This window comes from Terrapene carolina, unplaced genomic scaffold, assembly GCF_002925995.2.
Source record: "Terrapene carolina triunguis isolate 2854851 unplaced genomic scaffold, T_m_triunguis-2.0 Scaffold706, whole genome shotgun sequence".
Classification (NCBI taxonomy): domain Eukaryota; kingdom Metazoa; phylum Chordata; order Testudines; family Emydidae; genus Terrapene; species Terrapene triunguis.
Window position 1 is genome coordinate 1,906,417 of NW_020665057.1, and position 27,836 is coordinate 1,934,252.

Sequence of the window (27,836 nt, forward strand, 5' to 3'; positions counted from 1 at the left end):
GTCTCTCTAACGTAGTTCAGATTAACCCTGCGCACAGTTGCAGCAGAATCAGGGAAGTACAAAGGTAAGCTGTAAGCCACATAAGCCATGCATCTTCGCACCCCTGATCTATGCAGATCAGCAACACCCCAGAATCTGTCCAAGGTTTTGTACAAATGCTCCTCTCACTAGCAAGGTTTTACAGAGATTAGATTATTCTGTTTTGAAAGGAGAAAGGCTTAATTAAATACAGCTTTTTAAATAAAGCTATGAGTTTTACAAAACATCAAAGTAAGAGTGCTTGTATATCAACTTTTCAGTAAAAAACATTATGAAACAGTTTTGTTCCCATAATTAAGGTCAGACATTTTAATTGCAAAGTTCAATTCAAGAGTCTCTCACATTAACCGCAGACAAGCTGTTACCACCGTGTCCCCAAATGATTTGTGAGCTTTTAACCACTTCATTTTAGGACACACATACCCCACCTCAATATTTTTATAAGGCTAAAAACCCTGCTAAAAAGGACAATTTAAAATCACTTAGGATAAACTGGTTACTAACCTTTCTGTAATGGTTCAAAATGTGTTGCATATGTCCACTCCAACATAGCTGTGTGCGCACCCCGATCACAGTTGCCAAAATATTTTCCCTTAGTGGTATCCGTTGGCTCCAGCACCTTCTGGTGCCATGCACACATAGTGCTGGTATAAAAGGCCCTGCCAACCTGCTCCCCTTCAATTTCTTCTTATGGACCGCCTCCGATAAGTGGGGATGGAGGGTCATTTTGGAATGGACGTGTGCAACACATCTTGAACAATCAGTTACAGAAAGGTTATTAAAAGGGTTGTTTTTTTCCAAGTGCTTGCACATATCCATTCCAATGTAGGAGACTCCCAAGCAATTGTACAGGAGGTGAGTTTGGAGTTCAAGGACAAGCTGACTGCAAGACTGCACGGCCAGAGCCGGCTTCTTCTCTAGCCTGCTGGGTGATGGCATGTGTTCTGTTCAGGTATAAAGCTAATGCTCATCTGAAGTCCAGGTGTGCAATGCTGCCTCCTGTTGGTTGCTGTGAGGCTTTGGAAAGAAGCAAAGAAGGTGAACGGGTTGATTAAGATGGAAAGAGGATGGTACTTTGGGATGTGGGCATGGCGTAACTTGTCTTTATGAAAAATTATGTATGGAGGGTATGCCATAAGGGCTCCAATTTCTCTGATCTGTTGGGCAGAGGTGCAACAAGAAGTGCTATTTTATAGCTAAGTGAACATAGGAGCATGTTGCTGTTGGTTCAAATGGAGGTCTAATAAGAGAACGTAGGACGAGGCCGGGGTTGGTGCCCTGTGGCAGGTGAACCACCAATGGTTCCAAAACAGCCATTACGTAGGTGCTGGTCCCCATAACTCGGTGGCCAAATGTTTGGAGCCACCGCTGTACTTGGGGCTGCGGTCCCATAGGAATGGCCTGGGGAGCATCACGGGCAGCTGTGGTGACGGGGGGAGGGGAGGGAGGGAGGTAAGATCCCACTTCAGAGTCTGATGAAGAGGATGAACTGCGGTGTAGAGACCAAGGCGGTGCCATTCCCTTTAGTGCTGGCAGTTAATGTTGAAGGGAAGATCTTGATAAGACTGCTAACAGGGGTTTTCCTCTAGATGGCAGTCGCAGTACCGGGTGAAATCCTGGCGACAACTCTTTGCCACTCAGTGTCACCAGTGGTGCCAAATCCTGACAATCTGGGGATGCCGGTACCAGTAGGGAAAGTAGGTCCCTGGCTGCTGCAAATGCCTCTGAAGTCAAAGGTACTGCAAACTGGCCAGAATGCTGTCTGCCTGGAGGAGGTGGCTCCTGTGCTGGTGTCAGTGGGGCTTGCAGTGGCACTGGAGCTGAATGCATCTGATGTTGCAGTGCCATGGAGGAAGTCTGGCTCTCTCCTGGTCCCCATCTGCTCACCTTCGGAACCAGCAATCGCTCTTCTCTTGGCGTTTACAGTGCTGCTTCTTAGGCACCGAAGAAGATCTGTGCAGTGATTCCTGACCCATGCCAACTCAAAGTATGGTTCTGAGGAAGGTCTTAAGGTTGCCCCCATGAGGAGGACCTTCAGTTTTGCTTCTTGGTCCTTTTAGGTGCGGAGTTTGAAGTTCCTGCAGATTTGGCAACAGTCTTTCCTCTGAGATTTCCCCAAGCACTTGACACAACTCGAGTGCGGGTCACTAAAAGGCACAGACTTACCACAGGAAGCACAGAACTTGAAACCCGGTGACCAAGACATGCCCCGGCACTGGGATGTGGATGACGCCACTAAGCATGGGGGCATCCAAAACTAAACTACGATAACTATTTACACCAAAGAAACAGAAGAGTCACTAGGAGAAAATTTCCTGAGCAATGAGGAGTTCCAGCAACTATCACTGGCAGTAAGAAGGAACGGATAGGAGTAGATCGGCAGGGCCCTTTATATTGGCGCTATGAGCGTGCAGCACCAGACGGCACTGGCGCTGACCCGACAGATATCACTAGGGGAAATAATTCCAGCAACTGTACTCAGGCATGCACATACTTACATTGGAATGGACATGTGCAAACACTTGAAGAATTATACATTATGTTTAAGGACACAATTTAGTCGCAGATTCAGTAACTTTACTGGACCTCTGTGACTTCTGGCTTCAACTGTCCCTGGCTGCAGTCAGGGCCACGTATCCCTTTTCCCCCTCTGTGGCCATATTGCCCCTCCGATCCCTACCCTCTGGTTATTTTTAGTAAAGTCAGACAGGTCATGGGCTCCTGTGAATTTCTGTTTATTGTCCATGACCTGTCTGTGACTTTCACTAAAAATAAAAGTGACAAAATCTTAACCTTAATTATGTTGTAGATAGACAAAGATACTGCTCTAGAATTGTACCAGGGAATGAACAGTTCTACAGTTTCACACATCAGTTACCTATGTAGCTGATATTTACCTTTACTTCCAAGGCTTTTGCTTTCATGTTATCTGCATGTCTCAGTTTCGTGTCATCTGGTTGGTTTGCCTGAACTGCCACATCATTCAGATTCTTCTGTTTCAATTCATCTAGAGCACATTTAAGTTTTGCATTTGTTTCAGTGCACTGAAAAATACATGCACAAGTATTAAGTAAAACTCTAATTTTACAGTAATATGACTTCTATTAGTATCTAATAGTATTTGGGACACAAACCATGTCAATATTTTTTTGCAGTTCAGTCTTGAGCAGGTCTCTCTCAGACTTTACACCCTCAAGTATTTGTTGGAGCTCATCTTTCTCTTGATTAATTGATGAAATCTGTTCTTGAAGTTGGAGATAGTGATTAGTTCTTTCAGCCACTAACTGGTGTCTTTCATGCGAAACACTGTTTAATGCCTCAGTTAACTGGTTGACCTACAGAAACAGTTAAACAACATTACTATGAATTGGTCCAATTATGTATACTTTCAGTATTAGAGTATTCACTCAATTTTGTCAAATACCGCATACAAACACCCATCCAACACCACCTTTTAAGTTGCTCCTTTCCAGGTAGGATTTAAAGATGATTAGAAACAAAAGACATTTCAGAATTAAACCTTCTCCTTCTCAAAGTGATTTAAGAATTGGAGCTAAAGTAATTATATCAATTTTGTGGGTTAGCATTTCCCCCTTGGAGACTTAGACTTAAATCTTGACTTGGGTCACCAGTGAAGAGGCGGTTAAAAAACCAACCAAAAAAACCAACCAACCTTCAGTGTAGTGGATCTTCATCTACTGCAAACTCAGAACAAATAATGAAAGGAAATAAGAAAGGAGAAGGAGGGGTAGGTGATGGTATCGATGTTTATAGTTAGTTTTATTGGCCTATCTACACCAGATATTCCATTGAATGAAGTCACTACAAATTTAAAACTATTCTGTGAGTTTTGTGTCACCTGAGGAGACAGCACAAGTTGAATAGCTTGAATGTTACAGGTCAAAATGGAAGTGAAGAGGCAAAAGAGTGAATGGATAAGCTATACAAGTGTTGCTTTGACTCCTGGCTCTTTAGTCCTCCCACAGAGTACCTGTGTGATACTATATGATTGAAATGAGACCATGTATATCATTGATGCTACCACTGTTAGACAATTGCAACAAATCTTGTACAAAGTGTGTCATATAAGGTGTTAATGGAAAAGTTACGACTTGCTAAATATGATCCTGTTTAAATCCAGTTATCACTGTATCTGAAGTATGAATATTGGCTATGTACCTGTATCACAACTGTCTTTTTTTTTCCTGGAGGTAACACCCACAAGGTAGTTTATATCCAGTCTAGTCAGCACATTGTGAATGGACTATTCAAGTTTCATGGCCCATCAAAGACACTTTGCTCTCAATGGGCCATAGAAGAAACTCATTCTGCCCATAGAAGAAACTTTTGCTCAGCCTCCAAAGGGCCAATGGCTACCCCCTGAGTCATCAAGCTTTGCAAGGACATGTGATATACTCATGTGACCCTGGACTCCACCTTGTGCCAGTAACTTTCTACAGACTGGGCTGTGAGCTTTGTTTGAAACAGAAAGTTTCCAGGCACATGGCAAAGGGTATAAATGACCCCTGGAATAACTCCATTTTGCCTCTTTCCTGCCCTGATTCTCTGGACTGTGGATTTACAACATTGGACTGAGGACCTTCCAATCTTTTGGAAGTTGCCAGAGAAACTTTACAAGTCAGCAGTCTAACATCACTGTTACAAATCTGATGTAAGGATATTGCAATTATTGAATGTATATGATCTATTATTTAAACTCTCATTTTCTTTTATTAATAAACCTTTAGATTTTAGTTACTAAAGGATTGGCGGCAGCATGATTATTTGGCAAGAACTGAGTTGTATACTGACTTGGCCAAGTGGTTCATCTCTTGAGATTATATTAGATAAAACTGGCTTTCAGTAACGACTCATCATAAAATCCAGTGGTTAGGGTAACAAGACAAGGGCTGAGATGCCTAAGGAGACTGCCTTTCTGACTTCTTCTTAACCAGTGTGATGAGACAGAAGTTTACTTTTGTTACAGGCTTGAAATAAACTTATGATAAAATAACCATCAGTTTCGGGGTGAGTCTGCCCTATTTCTCAGCAGTTTGTCCTGAATCTGGCACTCTCAGCTGTGACCCACTGAGGCACTGTGACAACGTGATTAATAGATTTTTGAAATGCCTGAAGCAGGAAAAACAAAAATCACATTTTCTTCACACTGCCTTCTAAAATTTGAACAGCTAAAAACAGAGCTATACAAAAATGTATTGACCTGCCATTAACATTGGTATATTTTTGCCTTCACAAGGAAGTACAGTAACTCCTCACTTAAAGTTATCCCGGTTAACGTTGTTTCGTTATGTTGCTGATCAATTAGAGAACATGCTCGTTTAAAGTTGCACAATGCTCCCTTATAACGTTGTTTGAAGCCGCCTGCTTTGTCCACCGCTTGCAGAAAGAGCAGCCCGTTGGAGGTAGCTGGTGGGGGCTTGGAACCAGGGTGGACCAGCAGCCCCCTTATCAGCTCTCAGCTCCCCTAAGTGGCTGCAGCAGCCACCCAGCAGGCTATCAATTGCCGGGCAGTTCAGCTGTCCCTCCTCCCACTGCCACGTGCTGCTCCTGCCCTCTGCCTTGGAACTGCTCACGGAAGCCTCCTGCTTGCTGTGCAAGTGGGGGGGGAGAGGGAAGAGGGGTGCTAATGTTGGGGTAAAGGAACGGGGGGACAAGGGCAGAAACACCATATCTCCACAGAGCAGGGGAGGGACACGACAGGGCTCAGAATGGAGGGAACTTGCTGGCAGCAGATGCTGTCTCAACTTCCTGATCTACTTAAAAAGGCAGTGTACTTAGAGTGGGGTCAGCGTACTTAAAGGGGCAATGCGCATCTCTCTCTCTCTCACACACAGTGTGTCTCTCTCTGCCATGCTGTCTCCCCTCCCTCAATTTGTGCTGCCTTGTAGAGTGTGAGGCTACATTAACAACGTGTTAACCCTTGAGAGCTCAGCCGAATGCTAGTTCATCATTTAGCAGTAAGGCATTCCCTGGGAAATATCCCACCCTCTGACTCCACCACCTCAACCAAGCTTCACAATCATCATTGCTGTGTACAATACTAAATTGTTTGTTTAAAACTTATACTGTGTATGTGTGTGCGTGTAGAAAGAAAGAAAGAAAAAAAGAAAGAAAGGAAGTCTTTTGTCTGGCGAAATTTCCCCCCCTGGAACCTAACCCCCCGTATTTACATTAACTCTTATGGGGAAATTTGATTCACTTAACATCGTTTCGCTTAAAGTAGCATTTTTCAGGAACATAACTACAACGTTAAGCGAGGAGTTACTGTATACTTGTGCTTTGGAATAGAACAGTTCTTACCTGCAAGCATCCTTATTTCTAATAATGTCTCCCCTACTCCTCCCTGATAGATTGTCCTCTCCTCACCTACTGAGTGCAGCTCAAATGTTTGAAAGTTGACACTGGGGACATTAGTCCTACCAACCTGACAAGTGATTCCAAAGCTGTATAAGATTCTTAAACCAGAGGAAAAAAGTTGGAAACTTCAGTCCGTTCCTAGTATGAGGTCAGGTCTCAAAATGTGATTCCCCATCCCCCAACGTATCAACACCATGCAGAGAAAAATGGAATTAGCTTAACTTGAAGCCTTTATCGAGACAGTTAACTGGCATTGGACAGGACAGATTGGTAGAGACATTTTACAAGAAGTTAGCAAGTAAGAATTTTTCACTCATATTAACTCCACTAGTCTTCCAGCATGGGGTGTAGTGATTGGGGGGGAGAGAAGGGGAAGGAGGTGTAAAGAAGACCTAGGAAGTGATCCCTCAAGAGCCATGAGGGAGTTACTTGAGGGATTTACTGATTAGAGAACCCTGCACCTGAGGAGGCACCTCAGATGTTTGAAGGTTGTCCTTGTAGCACCTGACAACCAAACTGTGGCCTTGCATCATTTCCACTAAGCCTGAATTACATGTCCTTTGTACAGTAGCCTTTGCTGCCCATTGTTTCCTGATGCTTTGTAGGCTTATGCTATACAAACCCAATCCATTGCCAATCAAAGCTTACCAATGGCTTTACCTTTTGCACTGTAGGTGATAAACAAATACTGATTTCTTGTACTGCTTGGTATGACTGAGTTAAATATAAGTGTGTGAAGAGTATATAAAGTGTGTCAGACTTTTGAGGGGATTTTGGACCAAGAAAGAAAGGTAGGTTACTTGCAGTGAAGTGCTGGAATATGGGACTCTAAGCAGTCTGGCAAATAAGATTTGAGGGTCTGCAGTGACTCTCTGCAGGCATGCTTTCCTAGGCTGGTCTGCCATTTTAGAGTGGAAGAAGAATCTAGTTTTGATTTAATTTAATCTTCAACTAACAAAATGCCAATGGAAAACAGTTGTAAGTAATATTTTGACAATGTAAAGAATTATACAAGTGCTAAATGTTCTACAAACAAGACTGACTTGTATTCCAGGGATATGGTGAAGTACTAATCACCATTTTACAGATGGGTAATGTATGGCAGTGGGACAAAGCAAGTTGCCCAAGGCCCTACAATAAATCAGTACCACCCTGAAGTTCCTGGATTTGAGTCACATATTAATCCTATTGATCATGTGTTCTCTCCAAGTGGTCTTCAAAATATCTTTATTTTGATAAAAATAAAGACATTTATAATGCAGTATTATAATTAAACCTCCGACACATTGCAAATAAGTATCTACATAATGGGTCATTAATACAGCACAACTGACTCTTAAAATAGACTGCATTAGGTGGACTGGACACCTCAGAAGACTAAACAGGATTCCAGCATGCCTGCTATTATTGACAGAAATCAAGGGGATGTCATTAATGAGCTGAAGTTATTACTGAACACCTATCCCATGGTCTGACCCTAATTCGGAACAGATAGTATCCACACAATTTGTATGGATAATTGTGATAATTTCGTCTGACCTCCTGTCTAGCACAGCCCATAACAAAACTTCCAAAATAAGTCCAAGTATATATTTTAGAAAAATATCCTGATTTAAAATTTGGGAGTGATAGAGAATCCACCATGACCCATGATAAGTTGTTCCAATAAATAAATCAATCTCACTGTCAAAAAAGTAATGCATTATTTCCAATCTAAATTTTGTCTACCTTCAGCTTCCAGCCATTAGATCATGTCACACCTTTCACTGCTAGAATGAAGAGGCCATTATTAAATATTTTTCCATATGTAGGTACTTATAAACTAATTGATTCACCCTTTAATCTCCTCTTTGTTAAGCTTAATAGATGGGCTCCTTGAGTCTATAACTATTCTAACTGGCCATCTCAGCAGAGGGCCTGTGATGAATGTTTGGCCATGAAAACTGAAATAGCCTCATCTTAAAGGATGGTCTCTCCACAACAGTGATGGGAAACTTCTGCCTGGCCAGTATGTGTTTTGTAGATGAAAGAGAGTGCTTTAGCTCCTAGTGCTACAAATCTGCCACTTATAAACACTAAACTCACTTAATGAAAAGAAATGAAGTGAATATAAAACCCACTGGATGTTTTAAAATCAATTTAACTTCTGTATATTGCCCTATTCTGCAACTTAAGTGACTACCTGAAAATACAGCCTCAAAGTATTTCCGAAAGATTATTTATAAGCACATTTCAACACAGCTTACCGTATCAGTGTATAAACTTCAAGTTTATGTCTCATTGTAATGGACGCTCGACATTTCCACATACCTTAAACCTACCACACATTTAAGTTACCACCAATCCTTTCACTCAGGCTTTGAGCGCTAGATAAAGATGAAAGCATCTCTAACTATTGTGTTCTTAAAAGCACAATTACTTTTAACATGGGTATTGGTGTCAGATGCCTGTAGGCCTATCAGGAGGGCTACAAGAATCAAACACTACACATTTACAAATATTTTTACAATTTACTCAACACTTGCTGTACCTTCTCAATGCTTCCGTGAAGGTCCACCTCAAGTTTGTTCTTCTCTGCTCTAACAGTCTCCAGCATGTGCTGGAGTTTGTCTCTTTCCGCTTTTAATAAGGAACTCTGTTCCTCCAGTTGCTGAATATGTTCATTCTCACCCTCTGTCTTTTCTCTCAGTTCACTCAGCAATTGATTCCTTTCACCAGAGACTAGGTTTAATTCTTCATTCAACATTTTTAACTATAAAAACATAAAAAAGAATACATACTCTTTGTATGAAAGTCTGTAAAAACCAAACAAAGTTACAGTATCCCCCAAATTTACCACTCTAATAAGCTACAGAAAATGGCACTGAACAAATTCAGGCAAGCATTCAGTCATAACATCTAACAATAGGTAGAGTGAACAGGAGTTTTATCTCTAGTAAATTATAAGAAGTAACTTATTGGATAAGTGTTCTTTATCCTGGAAAGGAAAGCTAGGCAGCAGTCCTTGCTTTCTTGGTATCACACTTGCCTTCTCTTTTAGTTGTGTTGTTTCTTCTGTTAGTTTTTCTTCAGTCTTCAACAACTCCTTTTCTCTCCCCACCATCAAGTTCTTCTGGGTATCAACCTGCTTTTTCAGCTCCTCATGTAGATTTTCTCTTTCTGCCTGAATTTTTACAGACTGAAACACAAGAATTACATGATGATCTTTAAGAGACTTCCTTGTAGTCTATCAATATCAAACCACAAAGAAACAATTTTGGTCATTTTAGGGGTTTTGAAAGAGAAAAGTCAGCGTACTCATTAAGTCTGCTGTTTGGAAACCCTGAAAATTCAGTTTATTCTCAGCTGACACTTCCCATGCTAAATTCCTCTAGGAATTCCAAAAGGACATTGACTCATCTTGCAAATACAATCCTAGCCAATTTTGCAAGGCAAGTGAGGACAAGAATAGTGACTGGAAAAGAGTAGGAGTAGACTAGGAAGGATGATAGGTAAGAGGTTGCTTATCCAATTGTTCTCTGTAAGTATCAGAAGAGATAAAAAAATTCTTGATAATTTTGTTAGTCGCTTCTCTAAATTCATTACTATAGTACCTCTTACACATGGAATTTGAAGGAAGTCCAGCGTTGTTACTGGAAGCTCTAGGATTAAGCCTTGGCCTTCAACTCACTCATCAGCATTTGTAAGGCAACACCTTGAAATTAAATTAACTAACCTTATGGCATCTATATGTTTAAGTCTGAAATATTTTTCTAAAAGGAATTTGTTACAAACTGTACTCCGGTCATTTGTCAGACCACCCAGTTGGGTTGAAGGAGAGAAGCTGCTAGCAGGACAAAATCATATAAGAAATTTCTCATTCTGCTGCACAACTTCTCTTTATTCATCACTAATGGGAAGTAGCAAGCAGTGATTCCCAGAAATGGTGTGGGAAGGTTAACAGGCATTATGGTAGAGTAACAGGTAGAAATAGAAGTGCCCCACATACATAGCAAAAGCTTTGTAATTTTAGAAATAATTTGTGAATGAATCCAGTAGCCCCTTCCTACCAAAGGATGCCTCTACAAAGGAATGGAAGTGCACTTTGCAAAGTCTTCCTCGGACCATGCTCCGACACCCCCTACTTCCAAAATGCCACTAGGGACTCCATATAGGGAGTCCTGATTCCAGGTATGTTCTTCCAGATGCTTACAGATCCATACCAACTGGTGTAGGATTTTAATTTCTCATCTGCAGCAGTGTCACGGCCCTGGCATTTTGGATAGAATGAGATCAACGTGCTACAATTGGCACATGCACTCAATAGGTTTGATATATATTTTTGGAACTCTAAGAAGGCCCTCTTATGCCACAAACTTCCAAAGGGGTGCAAAGGACTGGAACAGAATGGGAGAAGTATTTCATAGGAATTGTGGAAAGAAGAATTTACCTTGGGTCAAAAGGTTTCTGGAGCTATGACCTTTTCCTCACGACAACAGCAGTGTGGTTCTGATACAGATAGAACTTATTCTACACCATACCTTTAGGAGGTAATAGTGACTAGAGAGGCTAGCCATACACTTGTCTAATCCATCATCTTGACATTTTACCTATATGGGGAGTCTGATGTGCCTACCTAAATGAACACTGCTAGGGCCTGTTACCGACCTTCTATAGTTCTTGGTTGTGGGACTTCAAACGACCATCTCAGACAAACTAGTGTAGCTGAGATCACCAGAACTTATTTATTTGATAACAACAACATATACAGGCCAGGCTCCCACTGAGCTAGGCACTGTACAAACAAAGATTTGTTTCTCCTTAGCCAAAAAACAAAATTCGACCAGTTCAATGAACGAAGTTTCCTGACTGAGTTCTGTCTAGGTAGCACAAAGCAGCAGTGAGCCAAGGCTAACGAAATTCTTGTGCTCAACTTCCCATTTTATTAACACTAGGTGGTACAGACCCAGATGAAGAAAGGGTCCCTGCTTCTAGAGATCTGATCTTTTTTGCAGGTGCAATGGATGTTTCTTGACTATCTATCAAGCCCAAACAAGTGCCTTCTAGGCCAGTGGAGGAATTCAGCTCTCTTTTCTGTATCCTTTATGTGAACTGCCTTGAAAGGCAGTACATTTGTCTTTACCCTGTAAATTATTTCCATTTCTAGCAAGAGGCTTTGAACTGTGGTTACACCCTGATTTTGGACAGAAGATAAACTGCTCATGCTTCGAGATGATAAACTAATCTCCAACAGGATGTAGGAGCAAACATGTCCTAAAGGCAAGTTATTCCATAATTGCTCCCTACATCATCATTTCTTGTACCTTCTTCTGAAGCAGTAGGTATTGGCCACTGTCAAATGGCATACTGACCTCTACTGGCCATTGGTCTGACCTCATATGGTCATGTCTATGTTTTTGTTCATACAAACATCTGAGAGCAGTTAAAGTGATCTAAAAGGATATGTACTTGAGCTTTTGTAAGTTAGTCTTCCAGGCATGCTCCCCATCCTGTGAGACTTGCTTCGATAGTAAGTTGGAAGGGAATGGAGTGACAACTGGATTGGCTATCAGTATGTTAGTTGTTTATACCTGCCCACAAAGAAATATTTGGACGCAAAATTTGGGTGTGACACCTAGTTTTGCATTGCATCTGGCAAGTGAGTGCATATCCTCAAAAGAACATTCTGGAGACTCACCCTGATGAGTTCCACTCATAGGATACGGATGCAGAGCACCTGCAATCCCAATTGCTAGAGACAATTGGCTATGGATGTCTACTACCAGGAAATAACTGATGTAATGAACGATTGGATCTTTTTGGTCAAAATTTTACTACCATGCTAAAGATTTACAGAATCATTCCTGTTTTCACCCTGGGTGAATTGCATAGATAAGAAGCATTACCTGTTAGTCATGAATAAGGAGAGAAGCTGTGCAGCCGCAGAAGTGTTCATAAACATCATTTCAACACAAACCTTAGTGTATCAGTGCATAAACTTCAAGTTTTCTCATTGTAATGGAAGTTCCACATACCTTAAGCCTACCACACATTTAAGTTACCACCAATCCTTTCACTCAGGCTTTGAGCCCTAGATTAAGATGAAAGCATCTCTAACTATTGTGTTCTTAAAAGCACAATTACTATTAACATGGGTATTGGTGTCAGATGCCTTTAGGCCTATCGGGAGGGCTGCAAGAATGAAACACAACACTTAAATATTTTTACACTTTACTTGACCCTTGCTGTACCTTCTCAATGCTTTCGTGAAGGTCCACCTCGAGTTTGTTCTTCTCTGCTCTAACAGTCTCCAGCATGTGCTGGAGTTTGTCTCTTTCCTCTGTTAATGAGGAACTCCGTTCCTCCAGTTGCTGGATACGTTCATTCTCGCCCTCTGTCTTTTCTCTCAGTTCACTCAGCAATTGATCCCTTTCACCAGAGACTAGGTTTAATTCTTCATTCAACATTTTTATCTATAAAAACATAAAAAAGAATACATACTCTTTGTATGAAAGTTTGTAAAAACCAAACAAAGTTACAGTATCCCCCAAATTTACCACTCTAATAAGCTACAGGAAATGGCACTGAACAAATTCAGGCAAGCATTCAGTCATAACATCTAACAATAGGTAGAGTGAACAGGAGTTTCATCTCTAGTAAATTATAGGAAGTAACTTATTGGATAAATGTTCTTTATCCTGGAAAGGAAAGCTAGGCAGCAGTCCTTGCTTTCTTGGTATCACACTTGCCTTCTCTTTTAGTTGTGTTGTTTCTTCTGTTAGTTTTTCTTCAGTCTTCAACAACTCCTTTTCTCTCTCTACCATCAAGTTCTTCTGGGTATCAACCTGCTTTTTCAGCTCCTCATGTAGATTTTCTCTTTCTGCCTGAATTTTTACAGACTGAAACACAAGAATTACATGATGATCTTTAAGAGACTTCCTTGTAGTCTATCAATATCAAACCACAAAGAAACAATTTTGGTCATTTTAGGGGTTTTGAAAGAGAAAAGTCAGCGTACTCATTAAGTCTGCTGTTTGGAAAACCTGAAAATTCAGTTTATTCTCAGCTAACACTTCCCATGCTAAATTCCTCTAGGAATTCCAAAAGGACATTGACTCATCTTGCAAATACAATCCTAGCCAATTTTGCAAGGCAAGTGAGGACAAGGATAGTGACTGGAAAAGAGTAGGAGTAGACTAGGAAGGATGATAGGTAAGAGGTTACTTATCCAATTATGGTCATGTATATGTTTGTGTTCATACACACATCTGAGAGCAGTTAAAGCGATCTAAAAGGATGTGTACTTGAGTTTTTGTAAGTTAGTCTTCCAGGCATGCTCCCCATCCTGTGAGACTTGCTTCGATAGTAAGTTGGAAGGGAATGGAGTGACAATTGGATTGGCTGTCAGTATGTTAGTTATTTATACCTGCCCACAAAGACACTTTTAGATGCAAAATTCGGGTGTGTCACCTAGTTTTGCATTGCATCTGGCAAGTGAGTGCATGTCCTCAAAAGAAGATTCTGGAGACACATCCTGATGAGTCTCATTCATAGGACACTGATGCACAGTACCAGCAATCCCAATTGCTAGAGACAATTGGCTAGGGATGTCCACTACCAGGAAATAACTGATGTAAGGAACTCTTGTATCTTTTTGGTCAACATTTTACTATCATGTTAAAGATTTGCAGAATCATTCCTGTTTTCACTCTGGGTGAATTGCATAGATAAGAAGCATTACCTGTTGGTCATGAATAAGGAGAGAAGCTGTGCAGCCACAGAAGTGTTCATAAACATCATTTCAACACAAACCTTAGTGTATCATTGTATTTTCCAGTCTATGTCTCACTATAATGGATTTTCCACAATTTTACATACCTTAAGCCTACCACACATTTAAGTTACCACCAATCCTTTCACCCAGGCACTGAGTCCTAGATAAAGATGAAAGCATCTCTAACTATTGAGTTCTTAAAAGCACAATTACTATTAAGATGGGTATTGGTGTCAGATGCCTCTAGGCCTATCAGGAGGGCTACAAGAATCAAACACTACACATTTACAAATATTTTTACAATTTACTCAGCACTTGCTGTACCTTCTCAATGCTTCCGTGAAGGTCCACCTCGAGTTTGTTCTTCTCTGCTCTAACAGTCTCCAGCATGTGCTGGAGTTTGTCTCTTTCCTCTGTTAATGAGGAACTCTGTTCCTCCAGTTGCTGAATACGTTCATTCTCGCCCTCTGTCTTTTCTCTCAGTTCACTCAGCAATTGATTCCTTTCACCAGAGACTAGGTTTAATTCTTCATTCAACTTTTCTATCTATTAAAAACATACAAGGAATACATATTGTAATTTTGTTTGGTTTACAAATGTTCATATAAATAGTACCCCCCAAAGTTTACCATTCCGGTAAAAGTTACAGGAAACAGCATGGTGAACAGATGTAAGCATTCAGTCAAAAAGTCTAAAAATAAAATTTTACCTCTCTTTTTCTTTATAAACACATAACTGAGTTGCCACACCAGATTACCTTTTGAAATGTAACTAAAATTGATAGCCCAACAAAAACATTTACACACAGTGGGCAAGAAATTTTTCTTTGACTTAATGTCTTTGCCATATTCTGAGGGAGACACAAGGTTGGTGAGGTAATCTTTTATTGGATTGACTTCTGTTGGAGAGAGAGAGAGAGAGAGAGAGAGAGAGAGAGACAAGCTTTTGAGCTTATACAGAGCTATTCTTCAGGTCCTTCAGGTTCAGAAGTCAGTCCAATAAAAGATATTTCTTTGTTGGGACAGACTTGGACTTGACATGACCCCTGAGTCATCTTGTATGCTCAGCCACCATAAACTAGAAAAAAAAAAAAATCTATAGTCAGGAAAATTTGGCCTTGGCTTAGACAGATAAAACAAAATGCCAGCTGCAGCATTACTAACAGGTAAAAAAAAAAAAAAAAATCTTGAGTTTCAGCAAAATTTTTTACTGGTGTCTGAGAGAGTTTCTTGGTAGAAGTTGCTTTTGAGGATAAGTACAAATTATGAGGTTTTGCTGTTGCTAGAGAAATAGCCCATTAGGGGTTATTTTGAGAAATTAGAGAGAATATTTTGAAAGAGCAGGGAGTCACGATCTACTGCTGATTAAGCATTCCTACCCTGAGAGTGCATCCCACCACCAAGTCATAAAAATAAGCAGACCTTGAGATGTTTTAACAAACTTTAAAAAATGCAAAAGATATATGAGTAGGCAGGTCCTAGGCATGTGACCCTCTGTATAGTCATATTATGTAAAATGATTGATTAATTTTTTTTTGCATAGCTACGTTTTGAGTAAAATAATTGGTTAAGGTACAAATAAAAGAAACACTCATTTTAACTATATACAAGAATCAGAAGAAAAGCTAGTTGGAATTTAACTCTGGGAGACAGCTCAAGAACAAGCTGCTAGAACTTGGATACACTGCATGACACCATACTGTGCAGAAGCCGGAGCCCCAGACAATTCGATCCTGACTGGCCATCAGGAGAACTCAATCTGCTTTATGGAGTGGTGATCATTGGAATGCTTGGCATGTGTATTCTGTTGATTAATTGCTAATAAATATAGATTAAGGGTATTACTGTGTGAAGGCGCTTTCACTGGGAAAAGGTCCCACTAACTCAGAGGGCCACTGGACCTGGGGAAAGGGGAGGGTCCCAAAATTGTTCAGGTAACCACCTCACCCACCGTTTCTCTCTAGTAACCATGTTGGTTCCAGGATATAACACCACTGCATATTCTGAAGGAATGAAGTTTCAGAATTGAAAGGAAGGAGAAAAAGAGTCAGATACCCAAGTTCATGTTCAACTGTCTTGTACTGAACTGATCTCTTTTGGAGTGTTTCTCTCCTGTCCATTGTCCTAACAACAGCTGGCCACTGACGAGCTAACCAGAAGATATCACCCTTGCTGAAGGATACAGACTCCACGTAGGAAGCTGCCAAGTAGGTTTACTTCACTACTGACAGAATGTCCTTACTTAGAGAAAAGGCAGTCACTTTTAACTCACAGCACCATGACATTTTTACCTTTAAAAAGAATGAGTACTAAGTACTTCCTATCTCTTGTTCTACAAGGTCCTTTGGAAAAAAAGTTCCCATTTGAAGGAATGGATGCATCTTTGTGAGCATGACCACTGATGCACCAGCATCTGATTGCCTGCACTATAATTTACAGTTTTGTTATGCTTTTGTTCAATTTTAGTGTTATCTTTGAGGATGTAGTCAGTATAGAAACTACTAGATGACACAGGATGGGAGTCCTTAAACACCAGGAAGATATTTTCCCTGGGATTAGGGCCATTCTTTTGTCTGGTTTAATGTTAGACATAATTTTTGTCCTCTCTCTGGAACTTCTTGTAAGCAACAGAGTTATTTATATTTTTATATAGGGCTAAGAAGCATAAAAATGAAAATTTTCATTTTTGTGCTTCTTAACCAAGTTCCGATAGTTCATGTCATCTGTGGGTGACATCTCAATCACTTTCATGACAGACCGACAGCAAGCTCAGGATTTGGATCTTCCTATAGGAGCAAGCAGGAAGAGGATCCAAGGTATCAGGATGAAGACAGTTGTGAGGCAGATATTCAGGAGTGCTCAGCATCCAGCCAGCTCCCATTGTCCTGAAAACATGCCAAAGACTTTTGAACTTCACCCATAAGAAGTTATTAGTACTAGCAAAGATAACCAAAAAGCTACTTGTCCAGTACGTTGTGTAAGTGTTCTTTATCCTGGAAAGGAAAGGTAGGCAGTAGTCCTTGCTGTCTTGCTACAGTACTTGCCTTCTCTTTAAGTTGTGTTGTTTCTTCTGTTAGTTTTTCTTCTGTCTTCAACAACTCCTTTTCTCTCTCTATCATCACATTCTTCTGGGCATCAACCTGCTCTTTCTGACATTTCAGCTCCTCCTGTAGATTTTCCATTTCTGCCTGAATTTTCAAAGACTGAAACACAAGACATTACATCAGGGGTAGGCAACCTATGGCACGCGTGCCAAAGGTGGCATGCAAGCTGATTTTCAGTGGCACTCACACTGCCTGGTCCTGGCCACCGGTCCGGAGGGCTCTGCATTTTAATTTAATTTTAAATGAAGCTTCTTAAACATTTTAAAAACCTTATTTATTTTACATAAAATAGTTTAGTTATATATTATAGACTTATAGAAAGAGACCTTCTAAAAACGTTAAAATGTATTACTGGCACGCGAAACCTTAAATTAGAGTGAATAAATGAAGACTTGGCACACCACTTCTGAATGGTTGCCAACCCCTGCACTACATGATGATACCTAATAAGAGACTTCGCTGTATTCTATCAAATTGGAACTATAAAAAAGGTGTAAGCACAACTGCTCAAGGGTTCTAAAAGAGAACATACCCATTAAGTCTGCTATCTGAAAGCCATGAAAATTCAGTTTATCCTCTTTCAATACCTCCCACCTCTAAGGATTCCAGAAGGACACGGTGGCTCTCTTTCTGGAAATGTAATCATTGCCAACTTCAAAAGGCAAATAAGAATATAGATGTACAGTTAAGACAAACTAGTAAATTTGGGTACTAGGAGGTTGCCTTTCAGATGGTTTTCTGAATATAATCAGAAGAGATCGCTGAGTCCATGCTCCATGACCACAGCAAGAATTTTCTCAAGCTCAATGTTCTAACGCTGGGTAAGTAGCAAAGAGTCTCGCACCAGTACACTTCATGGAACAGGTACGTATGTGCTTACAGTTGCTGTTCTATTAAGATCAACATCTGAATGGAAGAATAATTTGATTACTCGGGTCTGTGCACTTGCACCTGTTGTGTACACAAAAGTATCTCAGCACTTTAAAACTTGAAGCCATTAATATCCATCAGGAGTTCTACTCTGCTACCCTACTGAAATATTCGGGCTACTCCAATTCCCCATTCCTGTTAAAATCAGTGATTCCAGTTCAGTCTTTGGTAAGTTTCCCTAAAACTTATTATTTCTGACCAGAGTTTAGTGAACTTATAGAAAATAGCTTGTTATTTTGCTTCCATTAACTTCAGAATCTGATTTTCATCAGTTGCAAGGTGAAGCCTTTCACTAATACCTGCTTCCAGACAAGGTAGGATTGATGAAGCCAGGTACAACACAATCACAGATAAAACAAAGCATCAACTTCAGTATCTGCTGCGTACATATGCTGTGCTTTGAGAGATCATGGCATTGTTTTACTTCTAATATTAGAGCGGGGGGGAAATGTGTTGCCAATTGGTTTCCTTCCTGGGACTAACCTCTCCCCTAATCCAACTCAACCTGGACTGAATTATCCAGGAGCTCAAATCTCCTGTTACCATTAAACATGGATTATTCTACACAGTTGTATTCAAAGTTAAATGCAGAATCACTGTTGTTATATGCTGTTATAGAAACTAAGTGTGTACTTCTACAGTTGTAAGAACATTTGTTAACAGGTAGAAGAACGTGCCTAAACACTGGTGCCAGAGTCAAATCTGGATTGCCCTCTGGTGACTGCAAAACACAACCTATGGTAATTGGGGGAGTGATCCTGGCCAAGAGTCAGTTTCAGGAATTCAACTGTAAATCAGTTTAAACCATTCTGAACATTTGCAAGTAAATTTAAGTCCCAAAGAGAGGTTTGATACGCACCCTCTCTTTGTTTTCCTCTATGTCCATCTTTAACTGGTCTCTTTCTGCTCTAACACATGCTAGACTTTGCTGAAACTCATCTCTCTCTTGAGTAACTGAAGAGATCTCCTGCAGCTGTGGACATATACGTTCATTCATTGTTTGTTCAATACGTTCTTTTTCCGCTAGTAGTTTGTCACGTTCACAGGAAACAAGAGTCAGGTTTTCAGATAGCTGAATGACCTAAAAGGAAAACAAGAATTGGAATGATCATCAAGAGTATAGCACACAAAAAAGCTTCATTAAATTCTGTGATTACTTTAAGTGAGAAAAGCTTTTTTTCGACCTAATATACCGATTTTGTTACGAAAAATCCATGTTTGGTGCACACTTCATAGGAATGATTTACCGATAAGTTCATTGGTTTGTTACCAATAGTGTTTTTTATACCATATTAAATGAGATATTTCCTTTATTATTAAACTTTGATAGTAAAACAAAGCAACATTTGACAGATTTCATCACAGCCTAATAAAAGTTTTCAATAGGATTTATTTGAGTAGTTTATGGGTGAAAAATCAACAATCCAATTTTATGGCCACATGAAAGTGGTTTATAGTTAGGCTTAGAAAAATTCAATTTTTATTTTTTATATTGACAGAAGTTTATTTTAAGCATTTTTTCAATTTTTACTGATTTAAGTGTTCATAGTTTCAGGAAATTGTGGGGTATGCATCAGACAATAGTGCGGAGGATCAGACAGTTATTTAATGACAGAGGTCGAGATTCAAAAAGCTAAATCTTTATAACCATTAAAAACAAGTTGCCAACATCACGTCAAAATATACAAAGTAAATATCCTTAAATCAAAGTAATAAGTTCTCAAGCAGCATTCGTCTTACTTTGCTTAGCTGTAAATTTTGATTGACTTTTTTTGTTGGTTTGTGTGTGAAATAGATGTTTACTGACACTTACTGATAAATATCTAATCCATCCAAGCCTGTTTATAGTTTTACACGCTACTGTCAGGCATATTACCACAATAGATGTATGCATCAGAATTAAAAAAGCTCCTAGAAACTTGAGATTTTCCATGATAGCCTAAGCGTTTGAGGCTCAAAAAGGACTTTTTAAAATAGTTTAAAGAATGTTTACTAATATGTAGGCATTTGATCCAGAACTACATCAAAAGTTTTCCTCCATATAGTTTAAGAAAAAAAAAAAATCTAAGCCTTGTCATACATATTAAAGGGTGAAATCCGGGCCCTTAGCGAAGTCCATGGGAGTTTTAACATTGACTCATATGGAGCCACAATTTCACCCCAAAATTGTTAGTTACACTTATTTACTACAATTCCTATTCAATTTGTAGCTGTGAAGTTAGCTATATTAGGTTTTCACTGCCCTTTACATTTTTCAGAAGTATCCAAAGTACCATGTTGGGCAAAGACATATTTTAGTGAAGTTACAAACTGAAATTAGGATTCCACAGATCATAAATTTGCTAAATACAAGTCTGCAGAGAACACAGAAGGCAGTGTTAAACAAATTTTTAATATAAGTTACATCTTACCTTCTGCTTAAGATCATTAATTGTTTTCCCTAGCGTCTCTTGAACTTTGGAGAGCTGAGTTTCCTTCTCTGAAATATTTCCTTTCAACTCCTCAATAGTTTCCTGATGCTGTTTGAGAGAGCTATAAGCATTTTTCAGTTCTTCCTGAATCTCTGCATTCTTTAAGCAAAAGACATGAAAAAAAAAGATTCGTAAAAGGTGAAGACATCAGTCTCAAACAGCCCCCGAAGGAGGCAAAGTGTATGGTATTGCCCCAGGTGGAACTAGTGAGTGCCTATGCCTATGAGAGAGAGGCTTTGATACTGCACCAAGGGACTTGCTGGAAGCCTTCTTATGAAGTGAAGGCTGGGATTTCAATTGCCTGTCAGAGCTGGAAGGATGTTTGGGACACTTTGAGGAGGTCACTGAAGAGGACAAAAAGCAGCACTCGTCTCCAGATTTGTGCTTTGAATCCAGAGCAGCTGCAGGGGCATTCTTGAGTTAGTCTTCTCATGATCAGGGTCCAGTTCTGAAGAGGGATAAGTTGCCCACTTCATAAGAGGAACTTTGAGGTGGAAATCCCTCAGTTTTTAAATTCTGATAGGGAAGGAGGTACAAATAAGGTCCATCTCCCTCACATGCTCCTCACCCAGACAAATTAAGCAGCTTCTGTGCCTATCTGTGACAAAGGCCACACGCATGGGCATGCTGCTTAAAGACTGGGGATTTTTGCCATACCAAACCCACAAGACTACCTAAACTAACTTTTACTATTGAACTAACTATACACAAAAAACAAGATTAATTGAAAGCTGGTGAACCAAAGCCAATAGTTACCGGGCGCACCAACTCCCACCATGAGCAGTGAGAAAAAACAGAGGGAGGTAGCAGACATGTCCCTTTTATGCCCTTGCCTCAGCACATGAGCAGAGAAGAGGCACATCCGTTGCCTAGTGGAACTGCTGGCAAAATTGATGGAATTGGGCACATGTACACTTATACTGGAATGTATATGTGCACAATTACTTGGAGAACAGTTAACTCCTTTAGAAGGAGAAAAAGGTCTTGTGTTTTGAATGCTGTTATTACTCTTCAAATAAGAGATTAAATAATATCAAATGCTGGCTAAATTTGGAAAATAGTTATTAGGAAATCAGACTTTTCAATAGTTACCGGTGAAGTGCATTCCTCACACTGTTTCTTTTCCACTTGCAGCCTCTCCAACTTTTGCAGCAATACAGTCTTTTCTTGGGTAAGAGACAAGATTTGTTCTTGTAGCAAAGGAAGTTGATCACTTTCTTCCGGGTGCTTAATATTAACTTTTTCTTCAAGGAGTTGGTCTCTCTGTAAAGTGACTTGTTTTAGCTCCTCAGTCAGCTGCAATATCTAAAAAGACAAGGTATCCAACAGGATAGCATTCATTCAAAGACTTAGAGAAAAAATTAAACATGAATGACATTTATTCACTCTGCTATTTAATACCAAGGCAGGAATTTGACCCCAACGAATGATAAAAAGACCTGGACCACCCTTCTTTTACACCTCACTTGCTCAATTACCTTCCACAGCCTTACCACAATTTAGCTAACAGATGTCCTACTACTACTACAACAACATCTTGTTTGAAGACCTGATGATTTGAAGAATATGGGAAGAGCCAGAGGAGCAAATGGTAGAGGTACAGCTCCTAGAGGGAGTTCCCTTCTTGATCCCAGTTACTGACTAGAAGGTTTCAAGGACAATGGTTAAGATGAGGAGATTGTGCAAGATAGGCATTGGCGACCTATTTTCACAAATGTAAAATTTTAAACCAAGATGTGAATTGACAGTGTTATTTTCAAATTTGATTTGACATCTTACCTTGAGCTCTAGCTCACCAACAGTTTCTCCTAGAGTATCTTGAACATTCAGAATCTCAGATCTTTTCTCTGAAATATCTTTCTCCAACTCCTCAACAGTCTTCTGGTACTGCTTGAGAGAGCTTTGCGCATTTCTCAGTTCTTCCTGTGCCAGGATGTTCTTTAGTACAGGAGGAGAATTATACATGTCAAAATGAACTCATGTCACATCAGTAACTATTCTGTTGGAAGAGGTTTTATTACAGGTTCCTTTTCCATCTTATCCTCCACCATTCCTTATCTTTCAATACTATTACTAGGCATTTCTATAGCATTCCCCACTGCTTCACAATTATTCATTTTGATTAACATGAGTTTCTTACCGTTGCAATTGTCTCCTGTATATCCTCCTTGAGCTGGTCTGTCTCACTTTGAAGGGTTTCTTGTTTTTGCTTTAGGTCATCTCTTTCCTGGATTAGAATTTTGATCTCTTCTTGACTTTCATGGAGTTTCTGAGCAATGGCCAGTTTCTCCATCCTCTCGGCCTCCATTCTAGATTCATTAGTTTTTGATTTCTCTTTTAGTTGCTCCATTTCACTCAACCTCTGCTGAGCTTGACTGAGCTCTTCTTTCACACCAAGAAGTTGTTCCTGCTCAGCAGTCTTTTCTTGCAATTCTTGGATCTTGCTGGAGAGCTTTAGTTTGTAAGAAAGTCCAAGCATATTAAAGGTTATAATGGAGAGTCAAATACTGTGTTCAAACATTCTTCCCCAACCCTGTATGTATTTGCCTTTTAATAGAAAGCACAGCTTTCATTAACTGACAATTGCATCCTGTCCATCCTAGTTCCTGGATTACATTCTTGCCCAATCTAAATAAAAAAGTGCATTCCTATATATGACCTCATGCATCAGTTTCAGTGCCAGAAGTCCAAGATTTAGAGCATGATGTATGGATACATTAATCTGTTGAGCTTTTTAAGGCTACGTAGAAATTGCATTTATATATATATATCTTTATGCCACTGACCATTCTTTTGGCCAAATTCCCCCTTTCTATCATTGCATACTTTTAGCAGTATAATAGGATTATGGATTTTAGCCATAGAGGACACTAAAGCATGTACTAATTCTCAAGTTTGAGACCTTAGTTTCTATTTTTTTTAACTGAACAAAAAATCAACCGTGTAGCAGTTAGAGGCGCTAAGCTGGCTCCACTCTTATCAACTTTAGTGGGAATCAGGGCGGAGGCAGGGAGGATGGGGGATAACTGCTCAGCATATTGCAAGATGGCCTGTCCACACAACCAGGTTAAAGATGAAAATATTTTAAAGGAAGGACTGTGGGATGGGATGGGAAGAAGAGTATGATATATGAAAGAGGAAGCAGATGTTTCGTCTCTGCCGCTCAAGAATCTGTGTGACATCATAGTTCTACGGCACAGTTCTTCCCATTAACTTCAACGGGATATTGACTAACAGACTGCTTTGTAGTGAGGGCTTACAGAGTGTTTAATATGTAGTTAAAAAAATCCATTCATCATGAAATACTGCCATAGTGCTCAAATCATGGTGCTACTACACATTCATGTGAGCACCCATGCACTGGCATTGGTAAGCTGCACTATTGCACACTTATCTTTTCATGACCTTATTTAGATGGGCTGGTTTATCAGTCAGGTGGCTCCAATGGCTAATCCTGTGTGGATCAAACCCTTGCAAAATTGTTTGTATAAAGAGGTGAGGAGTTTAGTAAAGTAATTGGCTGTAGCAGTAAAGCTTTACCAAGTTCATTTGCTGCCTCTCATGCTGTGCACAAATCCAAATGTGAGGGAGAGGAAAGGCAAAAAGTTTTACCCTATTCCCCTGATATCTGCAGAATTCGTTTGGGGAAGGGAGAAAAGGTATACAAGCCTGGTGATCCATTTACAAAACAAAAACAAACCCAAACTGTATAGAGTGTTTAGGAGAAAAATCTAAGTTGTTCTTAGGTAAACAAAAGAAAAAACTCCATATATTTCAAACCAAAACACCCTGTCTATTGATCACAATATACTATATGGTAGGCCTTCAGCTAGTAAGAAAATACTTTTCAGATTAATACATCTGTTTTATCCAATTTTAGCCTTCAAAAATAGCCAGTACCAGCAGGTAAGGTGCAGTAAAGGCCTTTGTGAAATACCCAATTATTATAGAATCTTCCATCACTGATTATGGAAGCTATTACAGGTATATTTGTGCAACTTCAGTTTAAGAGTTTCTCAAGGAGGACTTTACTATCAGTGAGTTGTTCTGTGACTATTCCATACAAAGATGGAAGGCACTAACCTCTAGTCTCACATTGTCCACAATTGTTTTAAGCTTTTGGGCTTCGTCAGATAGATGTTCTACTTGGTGTTTCATTTGCTCACTTTCTCCAGATGCAGCCAACCATTTTTGCTCAAGTTCTTCATGGTGGCCTTTGAGCTCTAGGTACTCCTGATCAGCCTTTACATACTTCAGTTGGGTACTGGCTAGGTCTTCTTTTGATATTCTGATTTCTTCAGTCATGCCTTGAAGTCTAGCCTCCTTATCAGACACTTCAGAGAGCAGTTTCTCTCTTTCTGATGTTAATAAACACAGTTCCTCTGATTTTTCAAATATCTGCCAAGGAAACTGGAATATTAGTGCATGTACTACAGTAGCTACATCCCCATATGCAAAGGCAAGAAATGAAAATAGGCTGATGAAAGCTGTATCAGATCAGTAAATGGTTATGAAACTACATTTTGCCCAGGCAACAGCCAAAACTAAAAAAAGAAAGAGAATACATACAAGAATGGGGTCTAAAACCTGCTTCTTTCAACTCCCTTCTCTAACCGCTTAAAAATTCCTTGGGCTGCCCCCAGATATATATTTTAAATATCTTTAAGACATGTCTGTCTCAGAAATTTAGGTGGATATTCCTAATTAGCGAGTCCTCTATAAATATTCTGTTAAAGAGATTTTATAGGTACAATAGCCTATTGTTATTCTCTAATTTGGAGGACTTTTTGGTAATCACTGTGCTTTTAAAGTTTGAAGACTTAATGGGGTGGGTGTTTGTGATCAGGATTCTATGGAGGAAATGTGCCTTGGATATTTTTAAGTGCATATTTTGGCATGTAAACTTAATCAAGGCATTTGTTGTATATTATATCAAAACCTTAAAACAAAATGAATTATATATGTAGTCAGTTTTCATGCATGTTTGGCTGCTGCATGTATAGTCTACTTATAAACTGAAAGAAATGCAAATGCACACAACATTCAAAAGGTGATAAAAAGATGCCTGACATCAAAGATTAAAACCTTCTCACTAACGCAGCAAAGAAGCAGTTAACTAGATGATTCAACCAATACCAAACCAAATAAATACTACTTATCATAACTATGTCTAACCTTGTTAGTGGTGTCTTTGGTGCAACCATTTCTAAGACATCATCCAGGAGAAAATAAATCCAGTTCCTGGCATGAAAGTCGCTGGGCAGGTTTCAATTGCCTAACCTTCCCTTAAATATAGCTCAAGGAATTTATCTTTACATGGCTTTTCTAAGGACTTGTAAGTGTTTGAAGATAAAGAAGTCCTTTCATTCCCATCTAAGACAGTGGAATCCTGTTCAGGGTCATGAATGGCATGTCTAAGTTTAGGGTACTAAGCCAAAGCTCCAAATCCCACCTCAACCCTGACCTAAGTCGGATTGGGCAGTCCAATGGTTTTATGGATTACTGACAAGTCACTAAAATGTGTTTTAGAACTTGGAAAAAACTGGATGACTTCACATTTAAGTTTTGAAATATAAATACTAAATAAATGTAACATTCCCCCCCCCCCCCAAAAAAAACCAAAAAGTTATCAATTTGGTTGATCTACCTTTGTTCTAATCAAGGTTTGGGATATTTTTGACAGTATGAATGGCTATCCAGTAACCTTCCACCAATATACCAAGCCTCTAAAATTCAGTATAAAATAGTAAGAAAACATCTGAAAAAAGGAAGGCTTGTCTTAAGCTTAAGAGCCTCCCTAGAAAGTTTCATATACTCGTCACCAATGCATACACTAAGGCAGTCAGAACATCCTTAATATTTTTAACATATATGCAGACCACTTAAGCAGCAGCATGCATGCACAGATGACCTGTTACTTTAAGTTCTCAAGGGGTGTGTGTGTCTGTGTCTGTATAGTGTCACACACTTCATAGCTTCCATAGGATGAGCTTGTTGCACACCACAGAGCCTCCTTGCATCCCTCAATTCCACCCCACAAGCCTGTGTGCTGCCTTCTATCTCCCTCCATTTCAGGAACTCTCTGCAACTCCCCACAATCTCCTCCTTCCAGGGGTTTTGTTACCCCCCCACCATTCTCCGTTCTTCCCATACCCAGAGTCCCCCCGATGTCAGCAGGTCTGTGCACACTTTTTTTCCCCACTTCTTCCCATTCCCCCACTCCTCACCATGGGCTCTATATGTCCCCTCCTTCCCCAAAGCTCCCCTCCCACAGGTGGGTCTGTATGCCCTGGTTTTCCCCCATACCTGGGTCCCCCATTCTCCCTTCATGTCATGGACTATATGCATGCCCCCATTCCCCCAACCCCATTTTTCTGTCTGGGAGATTACATACAGACAGATACTGTCGAGTTAGTGTAAAGCCTTCATAATCTCAGCATATTATTAGAGCAAGAGGTTTTGAATTTTTACCTGTTTCTGTAGCATCTCCACTTTATCAGGTAGAGATCTGAATTCTGATGATGTATCTACTTCCTTTCGTAAAACTGTGTTCTCTTCTAACACTTTATCCAATTCATTTTTTAAATCGGCTATCTTTCTTTCCAATTCCACAAGAGACAACAAATCTAGAGTTTGAAAGATTTACATTAATAAAAAGCTCCAAAGAAGGGGGAAGAAGAGATCCACTTTGATTGTTTAATAGGCAGAAGATGCACACATTGGTTGAGAGAACATTACCAGGTTTTAAACAGATTTACTTTTTGACTGATTAAAATGAGACTTGACGACAATGAAGGAGGAGGTTCAGGCTGCCAATTAGTTATTTTATCACTAGTTGTTTGGATCAATCCCAGATTATTGTAAGACAACTTCTTCCAAATATAAAAAAAACTTTAGCTTCACTGTTTATTGCAGTATGTAACACAAAAATCCCGTCACATGAAGCGTGTGGGAAAAGCTGAACATAGGAATGTTTTAAGCAGTTGATGTGTATCAGAAAAAACAGTGATCCCAAGCTGGTGAACAATGAAGCTTCTAAATACTTGAATGAAGTAAAGCTCAATAGCTATTGCTCTATACCTTCCCCTCCCCTCTCAAAACCCCCCAAACTATTAATGTACACTTGTATAGGTTACTATGTCAAAACACTACGAAGTGGGGA

The 27,836-nt window shown here is 39.7% G+C and overlaps 1 protein-coding gene across 1 annotated transcript in view; it reads right to left on the reverse strand.

The window, feature by feature from the left end:
• Window positions 1-27,836, reverse strand: part of CENPE (centromere protein E) — a 76,291-nt gene that overhangs the window by 20,275 nt on the left and 28,180 nt on the right. Inside the window, exons 18-32 of the mRNA XM_026659852.1 lie at window positions 27,146-27,300; window positions 24,758-25,072; window positions 22,815-23,126; window positions 22,454-22,612; window positions 21,767-21,979; window positions 20,615-20,773; window positions 19,063-19,284; window positions 17,214-17,372; window positions 14,495-14,716; window positions 13,146-13,295; window positions 12,648-12,869; window positions 9,446-9,595; window positions 8,948-9,169; window positions 3,174-3,374; window positions 2,937-3,083 (exon numbers count right to left, since the gene is read on the reverse strand). Coding sequence (XP_026515637.1) covers window positions 2,937-3,083; window positions 3,174-3,374; window positions 8,948-9,169; window positions 9,446-9,595; window positions 12,648-12,869; window positions 13,146-13,295; window positions 14,495-14,716; window positions 17,214-17,372; window positions 19,063-19,284; window positions 20,615-20,773; window positions 21,767-21,979; window positions 22,454-22,612; window positions 22,815-23,126; window positions 24,758-25,072; window positions 27,146-27,300 — 3,008 coding nt within the window. The remainder of the gene's footprint in view (window positions 1-2,936; window positions 3,084-3,173; window positions 3,375-8,947; window positions 9,170-9,445; window positions 9,596-12,647; window positions 12,870-13,145; window positions 13,296-14,494; window positions 14,717-17,213; window positions 17,373-19,062; window positions 19,285-20,614; window positions 20,774-21,766; window positions 21,980-22,453; window positions 22,613-22,814; window positions 23,127-24,757; window positions 25,073-27,145; window positions 27,301-27,836) is intronic.